Below are 23326 nucleotides of genomic sequence, written 5' to 3' on the forward strand. Positions count from 1 at the left end.
AGCCACAACATGGCTTTGGAGAGTCAATTAAAGAAAATCCCAAAGCTTTTAAATACCTATATCAAAAACAAGAGAATAACTAGGGAGAATGTAGGACTGCTTGATGATAAAGGAGGGAACTTGTGCCTGGAGTCTGGGGACGGAGACTATATACTAAATTAATACTTTGCTGTTTTCACCAAGGAGCAAGATATGGAGGACAGATAAATGACTACACATGAATCCAATCAAGCTGTCCACAGTGCACATATAAAGGATAATGGGTACACCATTTATTGCAAAGATATAACATTGAAGTTAAATAAATAGTCTGCAGTTCTTCATGCAGGCTGAGACCAAACGTTGGGACCTAGAACACCAAGGAGAACAGCTGCTGAATGGGAACACCGTCTGTAACCTGCAGGGGCTGCTCAATTCACATCATCTACTCCCACAACCCTAAAAAACTAAAAGCAAATGCTTTCTTCAAATGTGTTTCTCTCTCATCATAGCATGAGGGAATGCAAGGCACACTTAAAGCTTAAGTTACAAAAAGCAGGGAAAACTATCCACGCTCTCTCATTGAGATACAAAAGACGGCAGATGCTGGAATCCCGAGCCAAAAGTCCAACTGCTGTTGGAACTCAGCAGGGCTGGCAGCATCTTTTGTGGGAAATGAGTCGATGTTTTTGGTCGAGACTATTCCTCTGGACTGGGATGCGTGTGAGAGGATCTGGTCTTTTGTTCTAGGTTTAGAAATACATTTGTCAATTGCCTTTTGGAAGGGTTGTCCAAATACCCCAAACTATTTTGACTCACACCCTGACACTTCTATCTGTGCCGTTTCATCGATTTTGGTCTGGACCTCCTTCAACCCTAATTTATAGAGTCCATTTTCAAATTCTGTGCAGAGGTAGTGATTCTGTGCCAACATAGATTCAAACATTGAATACTGGTCATTGACTCTTCTCTTGTAGAATATGAGGTTGCATTGCTTTGCATCCACGGTATCTTCCTCCGAAGTTTTCATCTCCTAATTAAAAAATATTGCAACAGTTGTCATAAAGCATCCAAGAAAAACTATCCTGCTTTTTAACAACAAAAAAATGCTTACACAGAGCGAGTGTGTAGGATAGGAAAGCCAAGGAACCAGGTGAACAGAATCCTAAATTAGCAGCACAACAATGCCAGTCAATAAGGCCATGGAGAGTGCTATGGTAGATTTGAAGGACAGTAAACAGAGATGTAATGTTACATTTTATAGGATGTCATCCCATTGGGGATGTCAAGTTATGTATTATAGAAAGATATTGAAGCATTTAAGAAGGAACTGCAGATGCTGGAAAATCGAAGGTAGACAAAAGTGCCGGAGAAACTCAGCGAGTGCAGCAGCATCTATGGAGCGAAGGAAATAGGCAACGTTTCGGGCCGAAACCCGGAAGGGTTTCGGCCCGAAACGTTGCCTATTTCCTTCCGGGTTTCAGGCCGAAACGTTGCCTATTTCCTTCGCTCCATAGATGCTGCGGCACCCGCTGAGTTTCTCCGGCACTTTTGTCTACCTAAGATATTGAAGCACTTGGAAATACCCAAGTCTCATACTCGACGGATATGTTGGTGAATGGAAATGTTATGCAGTGGTCATGTCCCTAATATATGAATGACTTTGACGTAAATGCAAGAGCCATCATTAAGAAAGTTTGCAGATGATAAAGATCAGTACCTGTAGCATGTTTAAGAAGGAACTGCAGATGCTGGAAAATCGAAGGCAGACATAAAATGCTGGAGAGACTCAGCGGGTGAGGCAGCATCTATGGAGCGAAGGAAATAGGCAACGTTTCGGGTCAAGCCATTTCTTCAGATCAGTAGCATAGTTGATAGTGAGATTGAAGTTTGGAAAGTGACAAGCGAAACTGAACGGAGCGAGTGCGAGGGAAAATAACAGCGTATTGCAACAACTTGGCTTTCAAAGTGTAGATTGTAACTCACAGGATGTTAAATATGGACCCATATCCCCACTCTTTAAATAAGCACAAGTCCATAGACTGGAGAACTTTACATTAGGTCACGTGGGTGAACAATTTGGACGTAAAAAGATTTGGAAAGTACCGCTGTAATGTATTCATGTGCAAGTGTATAGTACTTTATAAAACTGATTGTACTGATTGTGGTTTGTTGGGAGTATGCCAAGTTCAATAAAGAATACTTGTTGCCCGCTTCAATGGTTGCCGAGATAAACAATAAAACAAAACAAGCTCTATTACACGCTCTAGGAATTAAGGAGGAACAAAGGCATCGAACTAAGGCAAAGGTGATGGATGAAGATAACGATGCAGGTAGATAAATAGGTCAAGGTGGCATGTGAGTGAGCTACAACATGCAACATACAACAAAGGCAGAGAATGCATACCAGAAATATTTATATAAAACTTTACTAAGTCACAGATGAAGGTCTGAATACAATGTAATTGACGATGCTACAGAGAGGAAGTCATAGCACTGTAGAGATTACAGAGATGTACACGTTCTTTGTCAACACTGCGATAGTGAATCGGAGACAACCCAGGGTAGATTTTATCAAGATGCACAAAACCATGGGGGAGTTTCCATGGCAAAGAGATCAACAACTGCAGGACCATAGATAAAGGATAACTGGCAGAATGGTGGGAGTGGGGAGAAGGGGATTTAGTTTGACAGGATTGTTTTTTAACCAAAATATAAACTTTACCTTCAGTTAAAGCGAGTTTGACCTCGTGGAAGACAATAACGCTGGAGAAACTCAGTGGGTGAGGCAGCATCTATGAGGCGAAGACACAGGCGACGTTTCGATGAAAGGGTCCGAAGAAGGGTCTCGACACGAAAAGTCGCCTATTCCTTCGCTCCATAGATGCTGCCTCAATCCGCTGAGTTTGTCCAGCATTTCTGTCAACCTTCGATTTTTCCTGCATCTTAAACATCACCTCGTGGAAGAGATGATCTTCAGCCAAGGGCAGGAATGGGAAAGGATGTGGAAAGACTGAAGCCCTGGTTAATGTGGCTTCTCGTATTGTCAATTATCAACCTCCATGTGCGCTGAATAAATGTTACACTAAACATGACTGTGATCAATAAATGATTGTAAGCCTCATCAGACCTTCAGGTGTAGGAAGAAACTGGTTTCCACCATTTACACTGAAGATAGACACAAAATGCTGGAGTAACTCAGCGGGTCAGGAAGCATCACTGGAAAAAGGGAATAGGTGACCTTCAGATTCTGAAGTCTTCAGTCCCTGAAGAAGAGTCTCGACCTGAAACATCAACTAGTCCTTTTTTCCAGAGACGCCTCCTGACCCGCTGAGGTACTCCAGCATTGTCTAGTCAAGTCAAGTCAAGTTTATTTGTCACATACACATACGAGATGTGCAGTGAAATGAAAGTGGCAATGCTCGCGGACTTTTGTGCAAAAGACAAACAACAAAACAACCAAACAAATTATAAACACAATCATAACACACATATTCTTTTGCATCTTTTATAATATATTCTATAGTGTGTTGAGTCCTGTTTATTTTTATTGTATGGCTGTATGGGAATTCATTTCACTGTGCCATCTGGCACACGTGACAATTACATTTATCTTGTATCTTGTATCTTGTTTACATTGTGTGTCTATCTTCAAGTCTTAAGGTGCAAGATTTCCCCTCTACCTATTAGTGCGTCTTGGTTTGCCACCATTGTCTGGACTCTGATACGGAGCGCAGATATGTTGGATATTCTATGTTGGAAAGCATGGTTCAATTTGAAGCTCGTGGGACAATGCAGTCGCATGCTGCAGATGTGAAAAATGTGATCACCACTACGCAAGTCAATCAGACTGGTCCATACTTGAACACTTGACATTGTTGTCACAGTCTCCACACAGCCTAACCTGAAGCCATTGAGTGTATTGTATTCCTGCCTTGTAACCCAAAGCTGGTGTTGAAGCAGACCGAGATTTTACAGTGCCTTTGCAATCTATATCAATGAGAGGATATCGTTTGAGCGATTCTGTTTGCTGTAGAGGAATATGAAGCCACTATATTGGGAGTGCACCTACCAGAAACTCGATAGTCTTTGCCTTGCTGCATGACATCTGATACTTCATCGAATTGCTTTGGAGAACAAAACTAACTGGACTCAGACAATCGTTGTATATACAATCAGTTTCACAGTCAGTTGGCTGATAAGAAATGAGGTCGAATACAACACCTACAAAAGAGAATTGAAATGTGTGGCATTAATTAGTCATAGAGTGATACAGTGTGGAAACAGGCCCCTCGTCCCAACTTGCCCACACTGGCCAACATGTCCCAGCTACCCTTGTCCACCTGCCCGTGTCAGGCCCATATCCCTCCAAACCTGTCCTATCCATGTACCTAACTGTTTCATAAACATTGGGATAGTCCCAGTCTCAACAACCTCCTCTAGCAGCTCGTTCCAAACACCCACCGCACTTTGTGTGAAAAAGTTTCCCCTCAGATTCCTATTAAATCTTTTCCCCTTCACCATAAACTTATGTCCTGTCGCCCTTGATTCACCTACTCTGGGCAAGAGACTCTGTGCATCTACTCTATCTATCCCTCCAATGATTTTATACACCGCTATAAGTTGGTGTGTTGAAAATTCTTTAAACACGCCAACTATTTGGTGATTTAACACAAGTGAGTGATGTTTCAGCTACTGTGTGTAATTTAGATTCTAATTACATGGCACGGACTTATTGGGGTATTGCTATGGGTGAGGGAAGTGTATATAATTAAATTGTTGAAGCTGTTGGAACAAGTAATATTGTTTATAAAACTAGCATGCATGATCCTTCACTTTGTAAATAAGGGAAGGAAATTGTGCCCATCACTGCCATCCACGAGGGTGCAAACTGGTCTGTGTGGCAACCTTGTAAATACTCACAGAGAAACACAGAAACATAGACAATAGGTACAGGAGTAGGCCATTCAGCCCTTTGAGACAGCACCGCCATTCAGTATGATCATGGCTGATCACCCAAAATCAGTACCCCGTTCCTACTTTTTCTTTATCCCTTGATTCCGTTAGCCCTAAGAGCTAATTCTAACACTTGAAAACATCTAATCAATTGGCCTCCACTGCCTTCTGTGGCAGAGAATTCCACAGATTCACAACTCTCTGTTGAAAACGTTTTCCCTCATCTCAGTCCTAAATGGCCTACACCTTATTCTTAAACTGTGACCCCCTGGTTCTGGACTCCCCCAACATGGGGTACATTTTTCCAGCATCTAGCCTGTCCAATCCTTTAAGAATGTTATATGTTTCTATAAGATCCCCTTTCATCCTTCTAAATTCCAGTGATAACAAGCCCAGTCGACCCATTATTTCCTTATACATCTGTCCCGCCACCCTGAGAATTAACCAGATGACATTTTGGAGACAGCAATGGCATGTGCACAAGAATCATCTGTCAGAACATCACATTTGAGGCAGATGATGCTATCACATAATGTTAGTGTCACTCTAGGATCCCACTCAAGTCAGCCAGCTGGTCACCTGCAAACAAGCGCGAGGGATTTCCCCAACCACTAAAGGGAGCTAAAGGGTTGTTAAAGCTCACTGAAAGGTTATTTTCTGGGTTTATTCCTTCTGGTTTTTATTAGTGGGAGCGGCACGGTGGCGCAGCAGGTAGAGCTGCTGCCTTACAGTGCCAGAGACCCAGATACCGATCCTGACCACAGGTACCATCTGTACGGAGTTTGTACCATCTCCCTGTGACCCTGTGGGTTTTCTCCGGGTGCTCCGGATACCTCCCACATTCCAAAGACGTCTGTAGGTCGATTGGCTTCGGTAAAAATAAAAAATAAAAATTGTCTCTAGTGTGTAGGATAGTGTTAATGGCCAGGGTAATGGCTGGTCGGCATGGACTCGGTGGGCCTTAGGGCCTGTTCCCACGCTGTATCTCTAAAGTCTAAAAGTAAACATGGTCACAGTCATTTTAATAGTTACGTCAATTCTCAAAAGTTTACAGGATGTGGTGTGATGGGCATTGAAGTAGACGTCACCGTTGGCAGAAGCCTAACGTGCCCAAGCTGAGTAGCCCGGTAACCTTTATTAACTGTGCTGTAATCAACCAGCAGCATTTAGAAAGAGAAACATTCAGTGTTTGAAATATATGCAATTTCATCTGAAGGCCTCAAGCTGATACATTAGTTCTGTGTCCCCTGCTGGCTGAATATATTCAAATTTCATTTCAGATTTTAAAAATCTGCATTTTTAATTTTTTGCTTCCAGACATTGGTTCACTGGTATAATTCCCCTCGCCAAACATACATAACTATCAATATTTTGTCATGTCCCCGTTTCGCTAAAAAGGTTGTTATAGGAATCCTACAACTCCTGCAATCCAAAACTCCAATTTCGGAATAAAAGATCTTTGAAGCAGCAGGTGACAAGAAACCATTGCCACTGCTTAATAAGGTCAGGACAAAGTATTGTAGTTGATAGACTTGTTGGTGTGGAGTTAGAAGCCACTTCTACAGGTAGGCAGTACATTTGGAAACTGATGCAAGGTCAAACTTCATATATCGGAGGATGAATTTGATTAACCTGTGGTGTTAAAGATCATGGAGTGTATGGACTTGTATCCCTGACCATCCACAATATCTATGAATGTAAATGAAATAGCTTTGGCCTGCTTCCATGTTTCTTTGTGGTTCCCACTGTCTACAAAGGTGACCATTGCTTTGAACCAATGTTCATTAGAGATACAGCGCGGAAACAGGCCCTTCGGCCCAACGGGTCCGTGCCAACCAGCGATCCCCGTAAAATAAATTTTAGTAAAGGAACTTAATAAAGTTCCTTTTGATAGGCTGATCCACAAGATTCATATGCATTATTATGCGATAGTTTGACTTCAGAACTGGTTTACCCTCAGATGACAGAGGGGAGTAGTGGAACGCTACCATCTTGACTAGAAGCCTATGACTAGACGTGTTCCACAGGGATCTGTGCTGGGACCTCTGCTGTGTGCACTATATATGAATGAATTAGATATAAATGTGGGTGGGTTGGTTAGTTGCAGATGAGACCAAAATTTGTGAAATTGTGGAGGGTGAGGAAGATTGTCAAAATAATTAGTTACAGATTTAAACAGATCGGTTACCCAGTTAAAAGGAACATCTTAAATGTTAGAAGAAAGCTCTTCATCACTGGAGATCCAGCACAGATTGTACAATTGTAACTTGTATATAGATACAAACAGTTCAAATCTTACCGCTCTTTGAGTTGTCAATCCTCTTTGCTGGACAGGAAGAAAATAAAAAAAACACATTCAGTGCATAATTAAGAATCACAAAAGAATATGTTTTACCAAAAATAAATTGTAAAAATGCGTATTTGTGCCGTAATATTTAGAAGGAAATTTGATGAAGAAATTAGCCCAACTTTGTCTATGAGTAAACACAATCAAACACAGATTACAATAAAGTATCAATGCATTTTAGAAGGATGAGGGGCAACCTCATTGAAACTTACTGAATAGTGAAAGGCCTGCATAGAGTGGATGTGGAGAGGATGTTTCCACAAGTGTGGGAGAGTCTAGAATTAGATACCTTGGCCTCAGAATAAAAGGACTTTCCTTTAGGAAGAAGATGAGGAGGAATTTCTTTAGACAGAGGGTGGTGAACCTGGAACTCATTGCCACAGACGGCTGTGGAGGCCAAGTCAATGGATATTTTTAAGGTGGAGATTGAGAGATTCTTGAGGGAGAAGGTTAACAGATTCTTGATTAGTGCGGGTGGCAGGGGTTGTGGGGAGAAGGCAGGTGATTGGAGTTGACAGGGAAAGATAGATCAGCTGCGATTGAATGGCGGAGTAGACTCGAAGGGCCAAATGGCCTAATTCATCTATCACTGATGAAAATGATGATGATTGGAAAATTAGCAAAGAAACTCATACACTCACAGGCACAGATCTGGAAATTCTTGCTCTGCTTAAAGCTTAGTTAATATGAACAGAGGTTCTGATCATGTTTTGCAGTTAAATATTAATTTGCAAGGAAACAGCCTGGTTGGACAAAATAGAAAGAAAGACTGGGAATTGGAGCTGTTTTTAATACAGTAGACATAATGAAGGGATGAATTGAATATGTGTAATATGATGTTGAAAGCATTTTGTTTCTCATGACTGAGATCAGCATGAGGGTAAATTAAAATATAGTTAGACTACCCCGATATTTAAAGTGGAGGATTGCGGCATAGACCATATCCTAAGGGTTAGGATGACATAGAATGGTAACACAAGTTATCTGAGGAAACTGAATACAACATCACATGTTGAGCCTCAGGATAAATCCCTGCATACTTTGTCATAGGTTCATAGTGTGGAAACACACTCTTCAACCCAACTCATCCATGCTGACCCATCAAAGCTGCTCACATTTGCCCATATTTGGCCCGTATCCCTCTAAACCTTTCCTATCCATGCACCTGTTCAAATATATTTTAAATGCTGCTGTAGTATCTGCCTCAACTACCTCCTCGGTCAGCTCATTCCATATTCCCACCACCCTCTCAAATTTTGTTTTCACTAAGCCAGAGATTTTTCAGTTATCCATTCCTATATTTGTGTTGCTTTAAGAATGAAAAATCACATTTTAAGCAGACCCATGAGTGCAATGCTCAGAGTAGTCCAACCTTTTATTTTTTAATAATAAATAAGAAGCAATACCTTCTTTTAATTGTTTTTTGTTCATGTCTTTGAAGCAGCCTACTTTAGTTTTTCCTTCATTCAGGACGATCAAAACGTATTGCTGCCTGTCCCGCAAAATCACCGTGTCCTTGTGGGAAAACTCCAAACAGTCTTCTGCGTAATCTAAACCAAAATAAACTGCATCAAAACAGTTTCACGGACAGCAATTTGCCAAACCACCTCTCTTGTAACCTTCAACAGAAATTCACCCAAACTTGCGAGCTCCATCCCATAGGATTCAAGTAGACAGAACAACACTCTCTCATCCAAGTCATGTACTACGCTGATCAGGAGATTCATCTGCCGTTGCCTCATGAGATTTTCTTCACCACATGAACTACAGCAGATCAGGAGCCTGGTAGTGAGCCATCTTCACAAGTGCCGCTACACATAGACAATAAACAGAATCTTCATGCAAAAATGGCCAGATAAGGAAATAATATTTTTGGCTAAGAGATAGCCAAGGCTTGCCGTTCATAGGCCAGGGGTTGGACTTCTCGTCTACTCGATAGAGTTTGAACATTTTTACAACAGACAAAGAGTCATTTCAGTCATACTTTAGTTTAGTTTAGAGATCCAGTGGGAAGCAGGCCATTCGGCCCACGAGTCTGTGCCGACCAGCGTTCCCTGTACACTAGCACTATCCTACACACACACACACACAATTTGCATTTATTCCGAGCCAATTAACCGACAAAGCTATACCTCTTTGGAATGTGGGAGGAAACTGGAGATCCAGGAGAAAACCCAAGCAGGCCATGGGGAGAACGTACAAACTCTGCACAGACAGCACCCGTAGTCAGGATCGAACCCGTATCTGTGGCGCTGTGAGGCAGCAACTCTACCGCTGCACCACTCAGGCAACACATTTAATTTCTTGATTGCACTGGCATCTCTAGGTGGTAAACATTAATCAATAGGACTTCTCTGCAGTGACACCCAGGACAGCGGGAAAACAAGGAGCATTAAACAGAACTGAATTGTTTTGTTTTTAAGTAATTGAAGGATTTGGTTGTTAGTAATAGAAATAAATGTCTGCCAGCTGACAATTATCAGGTCAGGTGTGAAGAACTATCGGCTGATAATAGGCCCAAAGAGCAATGATGGGATCAAGAGGAGAGGACAGGAGGGCACATCATGAAACCCCCATTTTATCAAAGAATATCTGGCCATTGATACCACAACGTTGTCTGCGGGAGCTCTCAGAGGTCCATCTGGCTGCTGTGCCTCCTCCATGTTAACCATAATTTTGCTTCAGGTTCAATGTGAAGAGATTTGAGACATCTCAAGGTAGGTAAAACCCAATGTAAAAATTGAATTTATTTCCCAAACAATTTAGAATAAATTTAAAGGCGCAGCAACGACAGTGAAAAAGTACTAAAAGGAAACTTTAAATAGGGATGAGGAAATTATATTTCTGAGCAATGTTATGGGATGGATTAATGAATAGATTCTCATTAAGATTTGAATATCTGAAATATTTCATATCTTACCTTCTAGTACTTCTAGATGTTTGATGTAAGGGAAAGAGAGAGAAAGAATTAACAAAACATTAACCAATCGATTAAAAATTAGTTATGAGCACACGGTTCAAGTCGGAACACAAAAATTGTTGTTTCCTAATATCTAGTAATCAAAAGCACTACACAGAATATATTAGTTTTAATATTTACTTAATATGAATAAGCTTATAAAAAGAGTCGATTTCAGTTTTGTTTATTTTTGTCATGAGTACCGAGGTACAGTGAAAAGCTTTCAATAGCTTTAGAGATTCAGTGGGAAGCAGGCCATTCGGCCCACAAGCTTACAGCCCAACAGCTTAAAGTGAAAAGTGAAAAGCTTTCAATAGCTCTCCAGTGAAAAAGACTATTCCAGAATACAATCCTGAATACACCTACAGATAAAGGGTATAACATTTAGTGCTAGATAAAATATTGACCATAAAGTTGAATCAAAGAAAGTTCAAAGGTCTCCAATGAGGTAGATGGGAGGTCAGGACCACTCTCTAGCTAATTAGATTCTCTGGGTTGTGAATCTTAGCCAATTTCACCTCACTTAGATAACGATAGGATAGAACATTATTTATCGCAGGAGGGAAATGAGTCTGTCAACAGTCATAAAACACAGCAAGATATGGGAAATTAAAGGGACGAGTGGATAGTCCAGGACTGGGGATGTGCAAAGAGGTGAGGGGGGGGGGGGGGGGGGGGGGGGGGGGGGGGGGGGGGTGATCAGTCTACCCCACAACAGAAGGGGGAGCAGTTGTACAGTTTGATAGCCACAAGGAAAAAGAATCCCCTGTGGTGTTCAGGTTTTTACAGTATATTGGTAAATTATAAAACAGGTATAAAAGAAAGCTACCTATACATTGCCAACGGCTCCTCCTCTCTGTAGCTCTCTACTTCATGAAACAGTTTGTATCTGTGTGTGGCAGTACTATGTGCACGTCTGACATCAACCTATTTGGAGTCAGTGTATTCCATAGAAAATTTGAATTGTTCCCTGTTGTCGAGCCAGTTAAGCTCACATCCGGAGTAAATTAAAAAAGGCAATCAAAATCCTTCCCTTCAATAAACAAACATTGCATGGAGATAACGCTCAGTTAAATTGCTCAGACCAAATTTCTTGCTTGACTTAGCAAATATTTCAACTTGGCTTTCGAACCACGATCTTGTGCTCCAAGTCAGAAAGTTCACAGTTCATGCCGAGGATATGTGGAAATACTGCAACTCTGAAAACGTCCATGCATGTTGTGCATTTAGATTTTCGAAAGGCCTGTGATTAGGTATTGCGTGGGGGTGGGAAGATTGCAACAAATGCAATCAACCTGGCGTGCACAATCAAATAAGATCAAATAGAACAAGTTGACCTACAACTTTAGGCTGTGCACGCCATACACAAGAAGGAGAAGGTACCGTGTGAAATGGGTGGACAGGAGGATGGGGACTGAACTTTGTGCCTTCCCCCACAGTGGGAATCACTGTGGGGGGATGTTTTATGTTTGTTGTTGAATTTCTTCATGAATACTTTGTTGTATTTTTATTAGTGTGCTGCAAGGACATCTGAATTTCCCCTGAATAAGGGGATTAATAAAGTCTAATCTAATCTAATCGAAATGCTTGATCATTAAATTAATTGGTAATAATAAGCATGATAATAATGGGAAGTGCACTTCAATAGGACATGGGTAGGTCTGACTAACACATTAAGATATGGTACAAAAACAGGCTACTCCACATGGTTATGCTGGTGTTTATTAGTTTAGTTTAGTGAAACAACGGGGAAACAGGCCCTTCGGCCCATCGAGTCCATGCCGACCAGCAATCATCCCGTACATTAGCACTATCCTACACAATAGGGATATTTTACAATTCATTACCAAAGCCAATTAACCTACAAACCTGTACGTCTTTGGAATGTGGGGGGAAACCGGAACTCCCAGAGAAAACCTATGTGGTCACGAGGAGAACGTGCAAACTCCATAAAGACAGCACCCGAGGTCAGGATGGAACCGGAGTTCTACCTCTGCTGTTGTGATTCCACCAAAAGAAAAATAACCATGCTTCAAAAGTATTCAGTGCTTTGGAATATGCTCCATTTGCCAAAATCTCCCAGAAATGATATCATGACTCGAATCCTCGGCTGAATCTTTGCTCTCATTTCATTTCAAGAATTTCATTGTCCTATCTGGGACATATGACAATAAAACAAGCTTGACTCTTCACTTCCTACTGCAGCCGAGAGTGCCTTTGATGTACATGGGCATTCCAGGCTGGATCAGATCGAGTGTGACCTTCCCACACATTCACCCACAAACCTGTTCCCAGGCTCCAGTAACTAATTGTGACTGACTAAATCGAGCTTACCTTCAAACCACAAGACACCATCCATGAACTCAACTAGCCTCATTTTCTGCATTGTTGCTGATTCTTGCAAGATAAAAGACAGAAGAATACTACATGGTTATGAAAGGAAAAGTTTAAGCATGGCTTAATTTTATTTACCCAATTTAAAACAGAAAATACTCAATAAATGCTGGCTCACGACTGATGCCAGATCCCAAACTTTCAAAAAAACATCTCTTGAAGAAAGTTAAATTGTATGTGCGACTTGTTTTTTGCATTCTGATGAACTAATGTTTTGACCTTTTAAAAAGGTGAGATTTTGGTTTTTTTTGTCACTTTTTTTTTAACCTTTCTGCCTCATTGATTGTTATCTCTCGATCAATGGATTCCCCCCCCCCCCCCTTCTCTTTAAGTACTTGATTGACTCAGATTTAATTCCTAGACCTCGCCAACCTTTGAGTGATATTTCAATCCTCTAATCTCAATACTTAAGGAGGGTATTATTAAAACATATGAAGTGAGTAGACCAAGTTACATTGGAAGACCACACAAACACTCAGGAATAGTTGCTTTCCGAGAATTATATCTACCATAAATTCAAATTCACACATGCACTGACTACACCGCCCAACACGGACTTCCATCTGTATATATGTATATATGATATATGTATATATGTCCCCCCCCCATCTCCCTTCTGTTTTTTGTTTTTTTTCTGTTTCTTGTTTTTTTTTTTGTGCTAAATTGTATGTATGCACTGAGTACGAGCAGCTTTCAGTTTCACTGTACATGTATAGTGACAATAAATGGCATATATATATCTATGCATATATATAATAGACAATTGGTTTCTTGGTCCTCCAAAATATTCCAAATGGAATTTGAACTGGAGGTGCCATCAACAAATTGAACAAACATCCCTTTTGTGCCTGTGGTCAAGACATTGACATACACTGTGGTCACAACAACATGCCCTGCGGTCCGCTATGACCTCTATCTCGCCAACTAGAAAAAATACCCATTTATACCTGTTGTTAATTTCCTGTTGATCAAATCTTCCCAGGGTTACACCTTACCACTGATCAGACATGATTTCCTTCTCAAAAAAACCCAATGGCCTGGAATTTTTTCTTCACGCTCTGCTCCAACGTCATCAATAATAGCCCCTAACTTGTGTGGTCCTAAGTGGTTAGCAGATGCATCCTTCCTCTCTCCCTCCATGTTCGAACGAAGGAAGGACATTTGCTATTTACCAATCTAGTGGAACCTTTTAAATCCAGGGAACCTTGGGAAATTAAACCCTTCAGTTATCACACTCGCCACTTCTTTTTATGAGGTTTATCAGGTCCCTGAGACTGAAGAGTGGTCTCGACCCGAAACGTCACCTATTCCTTCGCTCCATAGATGCTGCCTCACCCACTGAGTTTCTCCAGCATCTGTGGAGCGAAGGAATAGGTAACGTTTCGGGTCGACCCTTCCGGGACCCTTCAGTCAGAAGAAGGGTCTCGACCCGAAACGTCACCTATTCCTTCATCAGTCAGAAGAAGGGTCTCGACCCGAAACGTCACCTATTCCTTCGCTCCATAGATGCTGCCTCATCCGCTGAGTTTCTCCAGCAATTTTATCTACCTTCGATTTTTCCAGCATCTGCAGTTCCTTCTTAAACAGGTCCCAGAGACTGTTCAGCAGTGATTACGAAGACAAACTTCTTGTCAGAGCTTATCTGGGAACAGTCAGGCACATTGCACTTTGTCCCAATAAATTAGGGTTCCATTTAATGAAAGTTGTGATTCAGGCTCTAACCCTCTAATAACTTGTTGCACGTGCCCCAAGGTCATATTTGCATGATTCATGATGCCAATCGAACTGATCTGTGGTATGAAGAAGGATCCCGACCCAAAACACCAGCCACTCTTTTCCTCCAGAGATGCTGCCTGAGCCGCTGAGTTACTCCAGCACTTTGTGATTAGCATGATGCCAAGATGTATATCAGCTAGGTGTGACTGTACATATAATGGCCTTCAGGTGTATTATTGCATAACATGGAGGATGCAAAACAGGAAGTTGCACAGACCCGCCCAATACTATCTGTGATTACTTTCTGCTAGCTGCAATTATGATGCAAATGAAGGTGGAATTTCTAGCCTTAGGTTTTGATCTCGAGCTGAAAATAAAAAAAACAGAAATGCTGGAAGAACTCAACCAGTTAACCAACATCTGCGGAACGAGAACCCAGTCAATGTTTCTGGTCACTGACCAATCCGCAGGACACAAAGAAAAGACACAAAAGTGCTGGAGTAACTTAGCGTTTCAGGCGGAGTCCGTCAATAACCTGGGTCAGTAGAGGAACGGATAAAAGGCGGTTAAAATTACTAGCAATTGGGAGATCCAGTTGGCCTTGGTGGACTGAGCGCAAGTGTTTAGTAAAACTGTCGCCGAGTCTACACTGGGTCTCACCGATGTAAAGGAGGCCACATCGGATGCAATAGAACCCTTCCTCACATCTGGATGGGCAGGTGGAGGGCTTTGCAGTTTTCAAAGCAGAGCTGTGGGCAGTAAGGTACAAGAAAGCACAGTAGATCAGGTGACCAGAGGACAAGGAGCATAAGTACTGACCATCAGCAAGCCAGAGAAAGGGACACTAGCATGAGAGAACAGTTTACCTGCAGTTGGAGACTTAGGGTTAGGGCGAGGATTACCCTAATCGTAATGCATGATGTTTTTCCTTTTCCCCTGACTCTCAGTCTGAAGAAGGGACTTGACCCAAAATGTCACTTATTCCATTTCTCCAGAGATGCTGCCTGTCCCACTGAGTTACTCTAGCGCTTTGTGTCTATTTTAAATGTTATAATGATCTCAGAAGATGCTGGAGAGCTGAATCAATGTTAAAGTGGACAGTCGATGCAATAACAATGAATGTCATTCGTTATTTAGATATCTTGCAAACATCCCAGTGTAGTCGTGAAATGTGCGCGGCGATACTAGTTGCTCCTGTACACAGGTGTTCCACAACTGTTACCACATGTTGAAGTTTGTTTAAGAATAAGGGGTAAGCCATTTAGAACTGAGACGAGGAAACATTTTTTCTCACAGAGAGTGGTGAGTCTCTGGAATTCTCTGCCTCAGAGGGCGGTGGAGGCAGGTTCTCTGGATGCTTTCAAGTGAGAGCTAGATAGGGCTCTTAAAAATAGCGGAGCCAGGGAATATGGGGAGAAGGCAGGAACGGGGTACTGATTGGGGATGATCAGCCATGATCGCATTGAATGGTGGTGCTGGCTCGAAGGGCCAAATGGCCTACTCCTGCACCTATTGCCGATTGTTTCCAAAAATCATTCACCCAATTCATCAGTCTACTGCGTCAGAGGGAACTGCAGATGTTGGTTTAAACCAAAGATAGACACAAAAGACGAACTGAGGGAGGTTCTCTACCCAAAACGACACCTATTCCGTTTCTCCAGAAATGTTGCCTGACCCACTGAGCTACTCCAGCACTCTGTGTCTGTTCTTCAGTAAAGAGTCATAACCTCCACCAGCCATTGAGGATTGAGAACCCGCGCCGATACAAGTCTCAGCGTGTTCTGAGTAAATCACAACACATTCAAGGTGGCTATTCTTGCAACTTTTGCTATGCTTAGCTCGCTCTGTATTCATGCTGTAATCCATGTCGCAATACAATAAGCAACGCTCCGTTCCTACCTCAAATAACCAGGCATCGCCTCCGACAGAGTTCTCACCCGGCAGAAGATGCCCACAGTCCAGCCAGCCGCTCTCTCTAAGCCGCCTCCATCTATACGGGACTGCTCGCAACCCGGAGCGGACCTGTCCACTGTATAGAAACGTGTCTGCAATCCACGTGTGGGCTAACTCATGACTGTCACAAAGATAGACACCAAATGCTGGAGTAACTCAGCGGGTCAGCCAGGCAGCATCTCTGGAGAGAAGGAATGGACTGTTTCACACCGAAGAAGGGTCTCGACCCGAAACGTCACCTATTCATTTTCCCCTAGAGATGCTGTCTAACCCGCTGGGCTACTCCAGCATTTTGTGTCTATCACAAGTTTAACACGTCACTGCTTTCCAATTCATTCCCTTCAGCAGCAAGGAAACAACCACATACTGTTCTTTAGAAGAATTTTAAAAACCGCTCCTATTTGGAAGTCAAAATGATCGCCGTCAGGTTAAAGTTACCTACCTCTGAGGGTCTAACAGTTGCGTGTCCTCTCGCCACTGAGCGCACCCCGTCTTAGAGCAATCTATTTATTCCAAGAATCTGCCCATTGTAAACAAGATTCCACCCCCGCACCGCTTCAGTGGTCACCTCTGCCAACAAGCGTCACTGCCATCTGCTGGACGTGCAGGACCAAAGATCTTATAGCAGAGCTCTGCTATAGGATCTTTGTGCAGGACCACATGTCTCACCTTTCATTGCAGACCGGGGAACATTACGCTGGAAATCAGAATCAGAATCCTACTTTATTCGCCAAGTATGTTTTGCAACATTCAGTCATACCAATAAAAAGCAACGGAACACACACAAAATACATTTTAACATTCACTACAGCGACTTCTCCACATTCCTCACTGTGATGGAAGGCGAAATAAATGTCCCACCCTTCTTGGAAATCCAAAAATAACATAGAATTCGCCGGAGATTGGGCAAGAATCTACAGATTAGGTCAGATACATACATATATACATTGACAATAGGTGCAGAAGTAGGCCATTCGGTCCTTTGAGCCATTCAATGTGATCATGGCTGATCATCCACATTCCTGCCTCCTCCCCATATCCCTTGATTTTACTTCGGAGTCACGTGAGTTGGACAAGGTGAAGAGAAAACGGACCTGGACCGCAGGCTGCCGCGGGGAACCAGGTAGGTCCCGGCAGCCGGCAACTCTAAACGTCCAGCGGTTCCAGGAACGCAGGCTGTCAGGAACCGGGTAGGTCCCGACAGCCGACAGCCACCAGCAAAGATCTTATATGCTATAGGATCTTTGGCCACCAGCGGATCCAGGAACCGCAAGGCTGCGGGGAACTAGGAAGGTCCCGGCAGCCGACAGCCACCAGCCCCGAGTTACCAGCTGTTCCAGGAACGCAGGCTGCGGAGAGCCAGGTAGGTCCCGGCAGCCGATAGCCGGGTACCACCGGCGCAGGCTGAGCCAGCTGTATACCTGGAAACAACGCAGCGGTCTGCAGGCAGGCAGGCAGGAGTCGGTCCGGCCAGAAGGGGTTACTAAGGTCCACTTACCGACTCCAAGCTGAATCCAGCGCCATGAGTCGTACAGCTCAAAGCAGCGCAGCAGGCTGGAGGCAAAGCCCAGCAGGATTCAGCCCGGCCGATCATACTCATCTGAGTCCGGCCGAAGGGGCGCGCTGCCCGAGTGCAGCAGAGGTCCGCCCGTGACTTGCCCTGGGAGATGGAGCAAGCTCACTATGGGAGTCTTCTCACTCCCACAACAGCACCTTATCGAGGGCTGTAAAACAATGCATCTCCCTCGATAGAGGAATGCGTTGTGGACCAGGGCTGGGCTGGTCCGGAAGAAGGGGACGTGGCTGAAGAAAACGACAGTGTGCAGGGGGTGCAGAATCCTAAGGAGCTACTGGGAGTGATCACCAAAATTACAGATCAACGAAAAGTACCATTACAGACCAAGCTGGCGGCCAGCATCGACTACCTGTACTTCCATCTTCTGCAGGAGCAGGCAACAAAATTACGCAGAAGTATAGGCCTCCTGTGAAATTTACTTCGTTTTAAAAATGCCTGCAGCAAACAATGCGATCTGGGTTGTACAGTGGGACTGGCACAAAAACCCAGGAGGTCAAACTACAGAAGATTTCAAAACTTCTGACAGCGGGCATATGATTGGTTGCTCGCCCAGACGATGGTACAGAGAAAAGCTCGACAAAGAGATTAAAGCCGTCGGGCTCATAACAGCGTCATCAGCAACGACAGCACCCCTATGCAACCACCAGCAGGTGAAAGCATGAGGGCCGCGCAGCACCATGAAGGTCCTTTCAGGCCAAGGCCCAGAGCGACCCTCATGGAAAATGTGCCAACCCCGCACTCCGGCGCCTCTTCCGCAGAAGAGGCAGAAATTGAAGAAAGGGACGTACCACCGGCAACCAGGTAAGTAGGTGGATCTGGTTCCTTCCAGAACATAAAGGTGTATGACCTGTACTAACAGGGGGAATATTACACTTGTTTTGGGAGACATGGAGGGATCGTTGTCGACACCCAAAATTTATCTGGATGGGGCAACTATGGCAGGGCATAGCGCTGCCTAATGGTCTAACTTCAGCCCCAAGACTTTTCACCAAGATATTAAAACGGGCCTTGGCAATATTAGAAACAAAAACATATTGTCATGGCATATCTTGATGATATATCAATTGTGGGGAAAAAACCCTGATCTTGCTAAATCAGCAGTTTTAGCTACCAAACATAGGGTGAAACTCTGGGGTCATCTCCATCCAGATAAATCTAAGTCGACGGCATCCACAACTGGAATTTCTGGGATTTACAATTAACGTTATCCATATGTCTGTAACATTGCCAAAGAGTAAAGCAGACTTGGATAAACCTACAAAATAATTAATTACTAAAAACACTGGTGTTGGGTGCGTTTTATGGTCTAAAAGCCTACTGCTAACAATGCACCATCTGCATGTCCGCCTACAAATTGATAATATCACAGTGGTGGCATATATTAATCATATGGGAGAAAAGATCGATACCATGTGTCAATCTGGCCAATATATTTGGCTATGGTGTGTTAACATACATAGTTGACTATTAGCAAACTTACCTACCAGGTAAGTAATACTGAGGCACACACCAGGTCATGAAAATTCAATGACAACATCGAATGGCTGTTGGGCCACAAAAAAGTTGCTGATATTACCAAAAGAGGGACACCAGATATCGATCCATTTGCATCTAGACCCAATCACCAGTTACCAACATATGCCGCTTGTGAACCACACTTGGGGCAGCAGCAATGGACGTTACTCACTTAATGCGGAATAATTGTTTACAATGTTTTTCCCTCCTGCTTCATCAGTCGGATCCGAAGCAAAAACACATATGGACTCAACATCAAGTGTCTTGAAAGTACCTGATTGGCCTACACAGCCATGGATCCCTGTGGTCTCGGACATAGTTTCTGAACCATAGTCCACCATGCTAGATCCGGGCTGGCGGACAGGACCATGAGCGTGATCACGGCGGCCTATCAAGAATCAACAAGGGCTGGTGTAGCGTATAATACAGCGACAATCACCAACGTCCTGGGAATTCCTATCCAGCCTTCATGTAGATGAAGGACTGAGCTGCAGTACTATAATTATACAAGAGTGCCCTGTCAGCTTGTTGGTGGCAGGCGCCACGACAACTCTCCATGGGATCTCACCCTCTAGTTGTCAAACTTATGAGGATTATTTCAACACCAACCCTCCTAGAGGGAAGTACTCCCAGATATGGGACGTCAGTGTTGTACTAACATTGCTAGGGGCACCAGCAATGTCCCTGTCCCTGGGGGGGGGGACTGACATTTAAAAACAGTATGCTGATAGTACTGGTCTCATCTCTAGGGGTCCAGTTTCTACATAAACTGAGACTGGGATAAATGATGGCATCTCCATAAAAGATAACTTCACATATTAGAGCTTGTTAAACAAGATAGACGATGATCATCAGGACAACATTTGGAATTCCAGATATACCCAACTGACACCCGACTATGTGTAATGACACACCTTTTATTATACCTTAAAACTACTAAAACTTAAGAGGAAGTAAATTAGCACTATGGGCAGCCATAAACAGCCTAATGGCCGGGTATCAGCACTACCATCGCTAGATGGCTCAGACAGGCTTGGGAGCTGCTGGGGTGGATACTGACATCTTAAGTTTCTATCCACAAGGGCAACAGCAACACCGGCAGCTAGAGACAAGGAAGTGCCTATGGACCATATCCTGGAAACAGCAGGATGGTCTAGAGAAAAACCTTCCAATTCTTTATAATAAGCCAATAACCAAACCTGCGGTATTGCAGAATCAAGTTGGAATTCTGCAATATATTTAGCCCTGGGGAGGATTATTTTGTTAAAATAAATTGTTATTGCCTGAATTGGATGCATGTCTGAATACAATAACATACTTCCTCCCTTGAATGACTTCGGCAGTGAGTGAAGCATGGACTGTTCCACGGCTTGAAATCACAGAGCTTTAAAATCTTCACGTAGTCACTCACGTGACTCCGAAGTAAAATAGTAAGATTAAACGAGAACTTACCAGTTTGAAGTTTGATCTTTATTTTATGAGGAGTTACGATGAGGGATTACATGCCCTCCGCTCCCGCCCTCAATTATAAAGGTCAACTGGTATCTTAGTTCTCCTTGTCTTTACTATGTTTACTTCAATTACTATTTTCTGTGATTCCACATCGCTGCTTTGAAGAATGTCGCGCACGCGTGCTGGCGGGTTCTTCACGTAATCCCTCATCGTAACTCCTCATAAAATAAAGATCAAACTTCAAACTGGTAAGTTCTCGTTTAATCTTACTATTCTGCTAGCCCGAAGAGCCCTATCTAACTCTCTTTTGAACGTATCCAGTGAATCGGCCTCCACTGCCTTCTGAGGCAGAGAATTACACAAATTCACAACTCTCTTGGTGAAAATGTTTTTTCCTCATCTCAGTCTAAATGGCCGACCCATCAGTCCTAAATGCCCCCGTTCTGGACTCCCCCATTATTCTTATATGTTTCCTGTGTTGGGATCACATTTCCCTTTCCAATCTGAAGATGGGTTCAGTCTGAAGAACCCTGGACTCAAAACGTCACTATATTCCTTCTCTCCAGAGATGCTGCCTTTCTGACCATGCAAGCATTCTATTGTGCTTTTTGTGAATCCAGAGGCTACTGATATGAATTGTAATCCACATAATCAGAATAATGATAATCTTATGAAACATAATAAGACTATTAGGGATGGACTTGAGGTCCAGACAAGGGGCAACATTACATAAAAATGCACTGAAGAAGGGTTTCGGCCCGAAAAAATGCTGGAGAAACTCAGACGTTGTGTGGTGCAGCAGCATCTATGGAGCGAAGGAAATAGGCAGGTTGTCTGGATGCCGAAAGAGTTGCCTATTTCCTTAAAGATAGCGTTTCAGGGGATATGGTGAGAAGGCAGGAACTTTGCCTGGATTTCCTTCGCTCCATAGATGCTGCTGCAGACCGAAGGGCTGAATGGCCTCCTCCTGCACCTTTTGTCTATACCTACAGAGGAGGGGCAAATGCATTGCATATTTTAAAAAAAAACATAAAGTACATATTAAATCTTAGTCTATCGCTTATAAAAGCATCATAAATTATATATTAAAAAAAACACAATACATGAGTTAAAAATCTAGATTAAAAGAATAATCAATGTCCTACAACTAGACAACGATAGTGTCTCCACAACTGGGATTCGTAGCGTGTAGTGCTAACCCTTATGTTTGACAAGGCCACAATAATTACATTTTTAGAGTCATTTATCCTACAAATGAATTTATACATGTGATTTCTTTTATTTTTTTTTCAATTCAATTCAATTCAATTCAACTTAATGTCATTGTCATTGTCAGTCGAGTCGTTGTTTCCGCTGAAAGAAAAGAAGAATTCATTGAGTTTAGTTTAGTTTTGTTTCGAGATACAGCGCGGAAACAGGTCCTTCTGCCCACCGAGTCAGCGCCCACCAGCGATCGCCCGTTCACACACTAGTTTAGTTTAGAGAGATACAGCGCGGAAACAGGCCCTTCTGCCCACCAGCGATCCACGCACACTGACACTATCCTACACACACTAGGGACAATTTACAATTTTTACCAAAGCCAATTAATCTAAAAACCTGTACGTCTTTGGAGTGTGGGAGGAAACCAGAGCACCCGGAGAAAACCCACGTGGGTCACAGGATGAACGTACAAACTCTGTACAGACAGCTGCCGTAGTCAGGATCGAACCCGTGTCTCTGGCGCTGTGAGGCAGCAACTCTGCTACTATGCCTCTGCGCTGCCCATTGATGCTGGAGTGGTGAGACTGAGGCCTGTCAGTTGTGCAAGAATAAATCAACCGGCATATAAAATTATACAGTTATTGTACAGCTTCAATTTTAACTTTGTAACTTTGAAAATAAGGGAAAAGAAAAGAGAAAGAACAAGAGAGATATAAGAGAGTGGAGATATACTTGCCTCTCGTCCCCCCCCCCCCCCCCCCCCCACCCATAGTTGGATTTAAATCCAAAGTTATGTTCTGCCATACTATCCTTGTAAGAATTCGGTGAAGGGTGTCAATGTCTTGAAAAATTGAACTGGGTATTTTGTGAAACGTCCACAAATGTTTTCCATCCACAAGCACTGATCCACCCACTGAGTTCCTCCTGACGTTACATTTTTGCTCCAGATTCCAGCATATCTGTCGACTCTAGTGTCTCCATTTCATGTTTCTATACATCCTTCACTACGCCACCTCCAGAGGGCACCCCTTTCCACATTAAGGTGACTGGGCCTCTTCCCAACCTGAAACACAAGCAGAAAATGCCAGGGACTCTCAGCGGGTCAAGCAGCATCTGTGGAAAGTGAAAGAGACTTAATGTTTCGCGGCAAAGACCCTCCATCCCGTCTCTCATCCTTCACCCTTCACCCCATCGCAAAGGCCCTTCAGTGACAAGCTGGTTCCACCAAGATGCAGCACAGAACCAACGCCACAGGAGATCCTTCTTCTAATCATAC

The 23326-nt window shown here is 43.2% G+C and overlaps 1 protein-coding gene across 2 annotated transcripts; it reads right to left on the reverse strand.

Annotated features, from left to right (window-relative positions):
- Positions 1-230: 230 nt before the first annotated feature.
- On the reverse strand, positions 231-16886 carry LOC129712265 (uncharacterized). Of its 2 annotated transcripts, none has more exons than XM_055660558.1 (7): positions 16747-16886; positions 12576-12638; positions 10203-10214; positions 8689-8832; positions 7235-7261; positions 4052-4203; positions 231-1012 (listed from the first exon to the last, which is right to left on the reverse strand). In XM_055660558.1, the coding sequence occupies exons 2-7, from the start codon at positions 12625-12627 to the stop codon at positions 785-787; spliced, it is 615 nt and encodes a 204-aa protein (XP_055516533.1). In that variant the 5' UTR covers positions 12628-12638; positions 16747-16886; the 3' UTR covers positions 231-784. The 2 variants fall into 2 exon arrangements, with proteins under 2 accessions (XP_055516533.1, XP_055516534.1); XM_055660559.1 differs by lacking the exon at positions 16747-16886 and adding an exon at positions 16251-16584.
- Positions 16887-23326: the final 6440 nt, after the last annotated feature.

Source organism: Leucoraja erinacea, chromosome 32 (assembly GCF_028641065.1).
Source record: "Leucoraja erinacea ecotype New England chromosome 32, Leri_hhj_1, whole genome shotgun sequence".
Lineage (NCBI taxonomy): Eukaryota > Metazoa > Chordata > Chondrichthyes > Rajiformes > Rajidae > Leucoraja > Leucoraja erinaceus.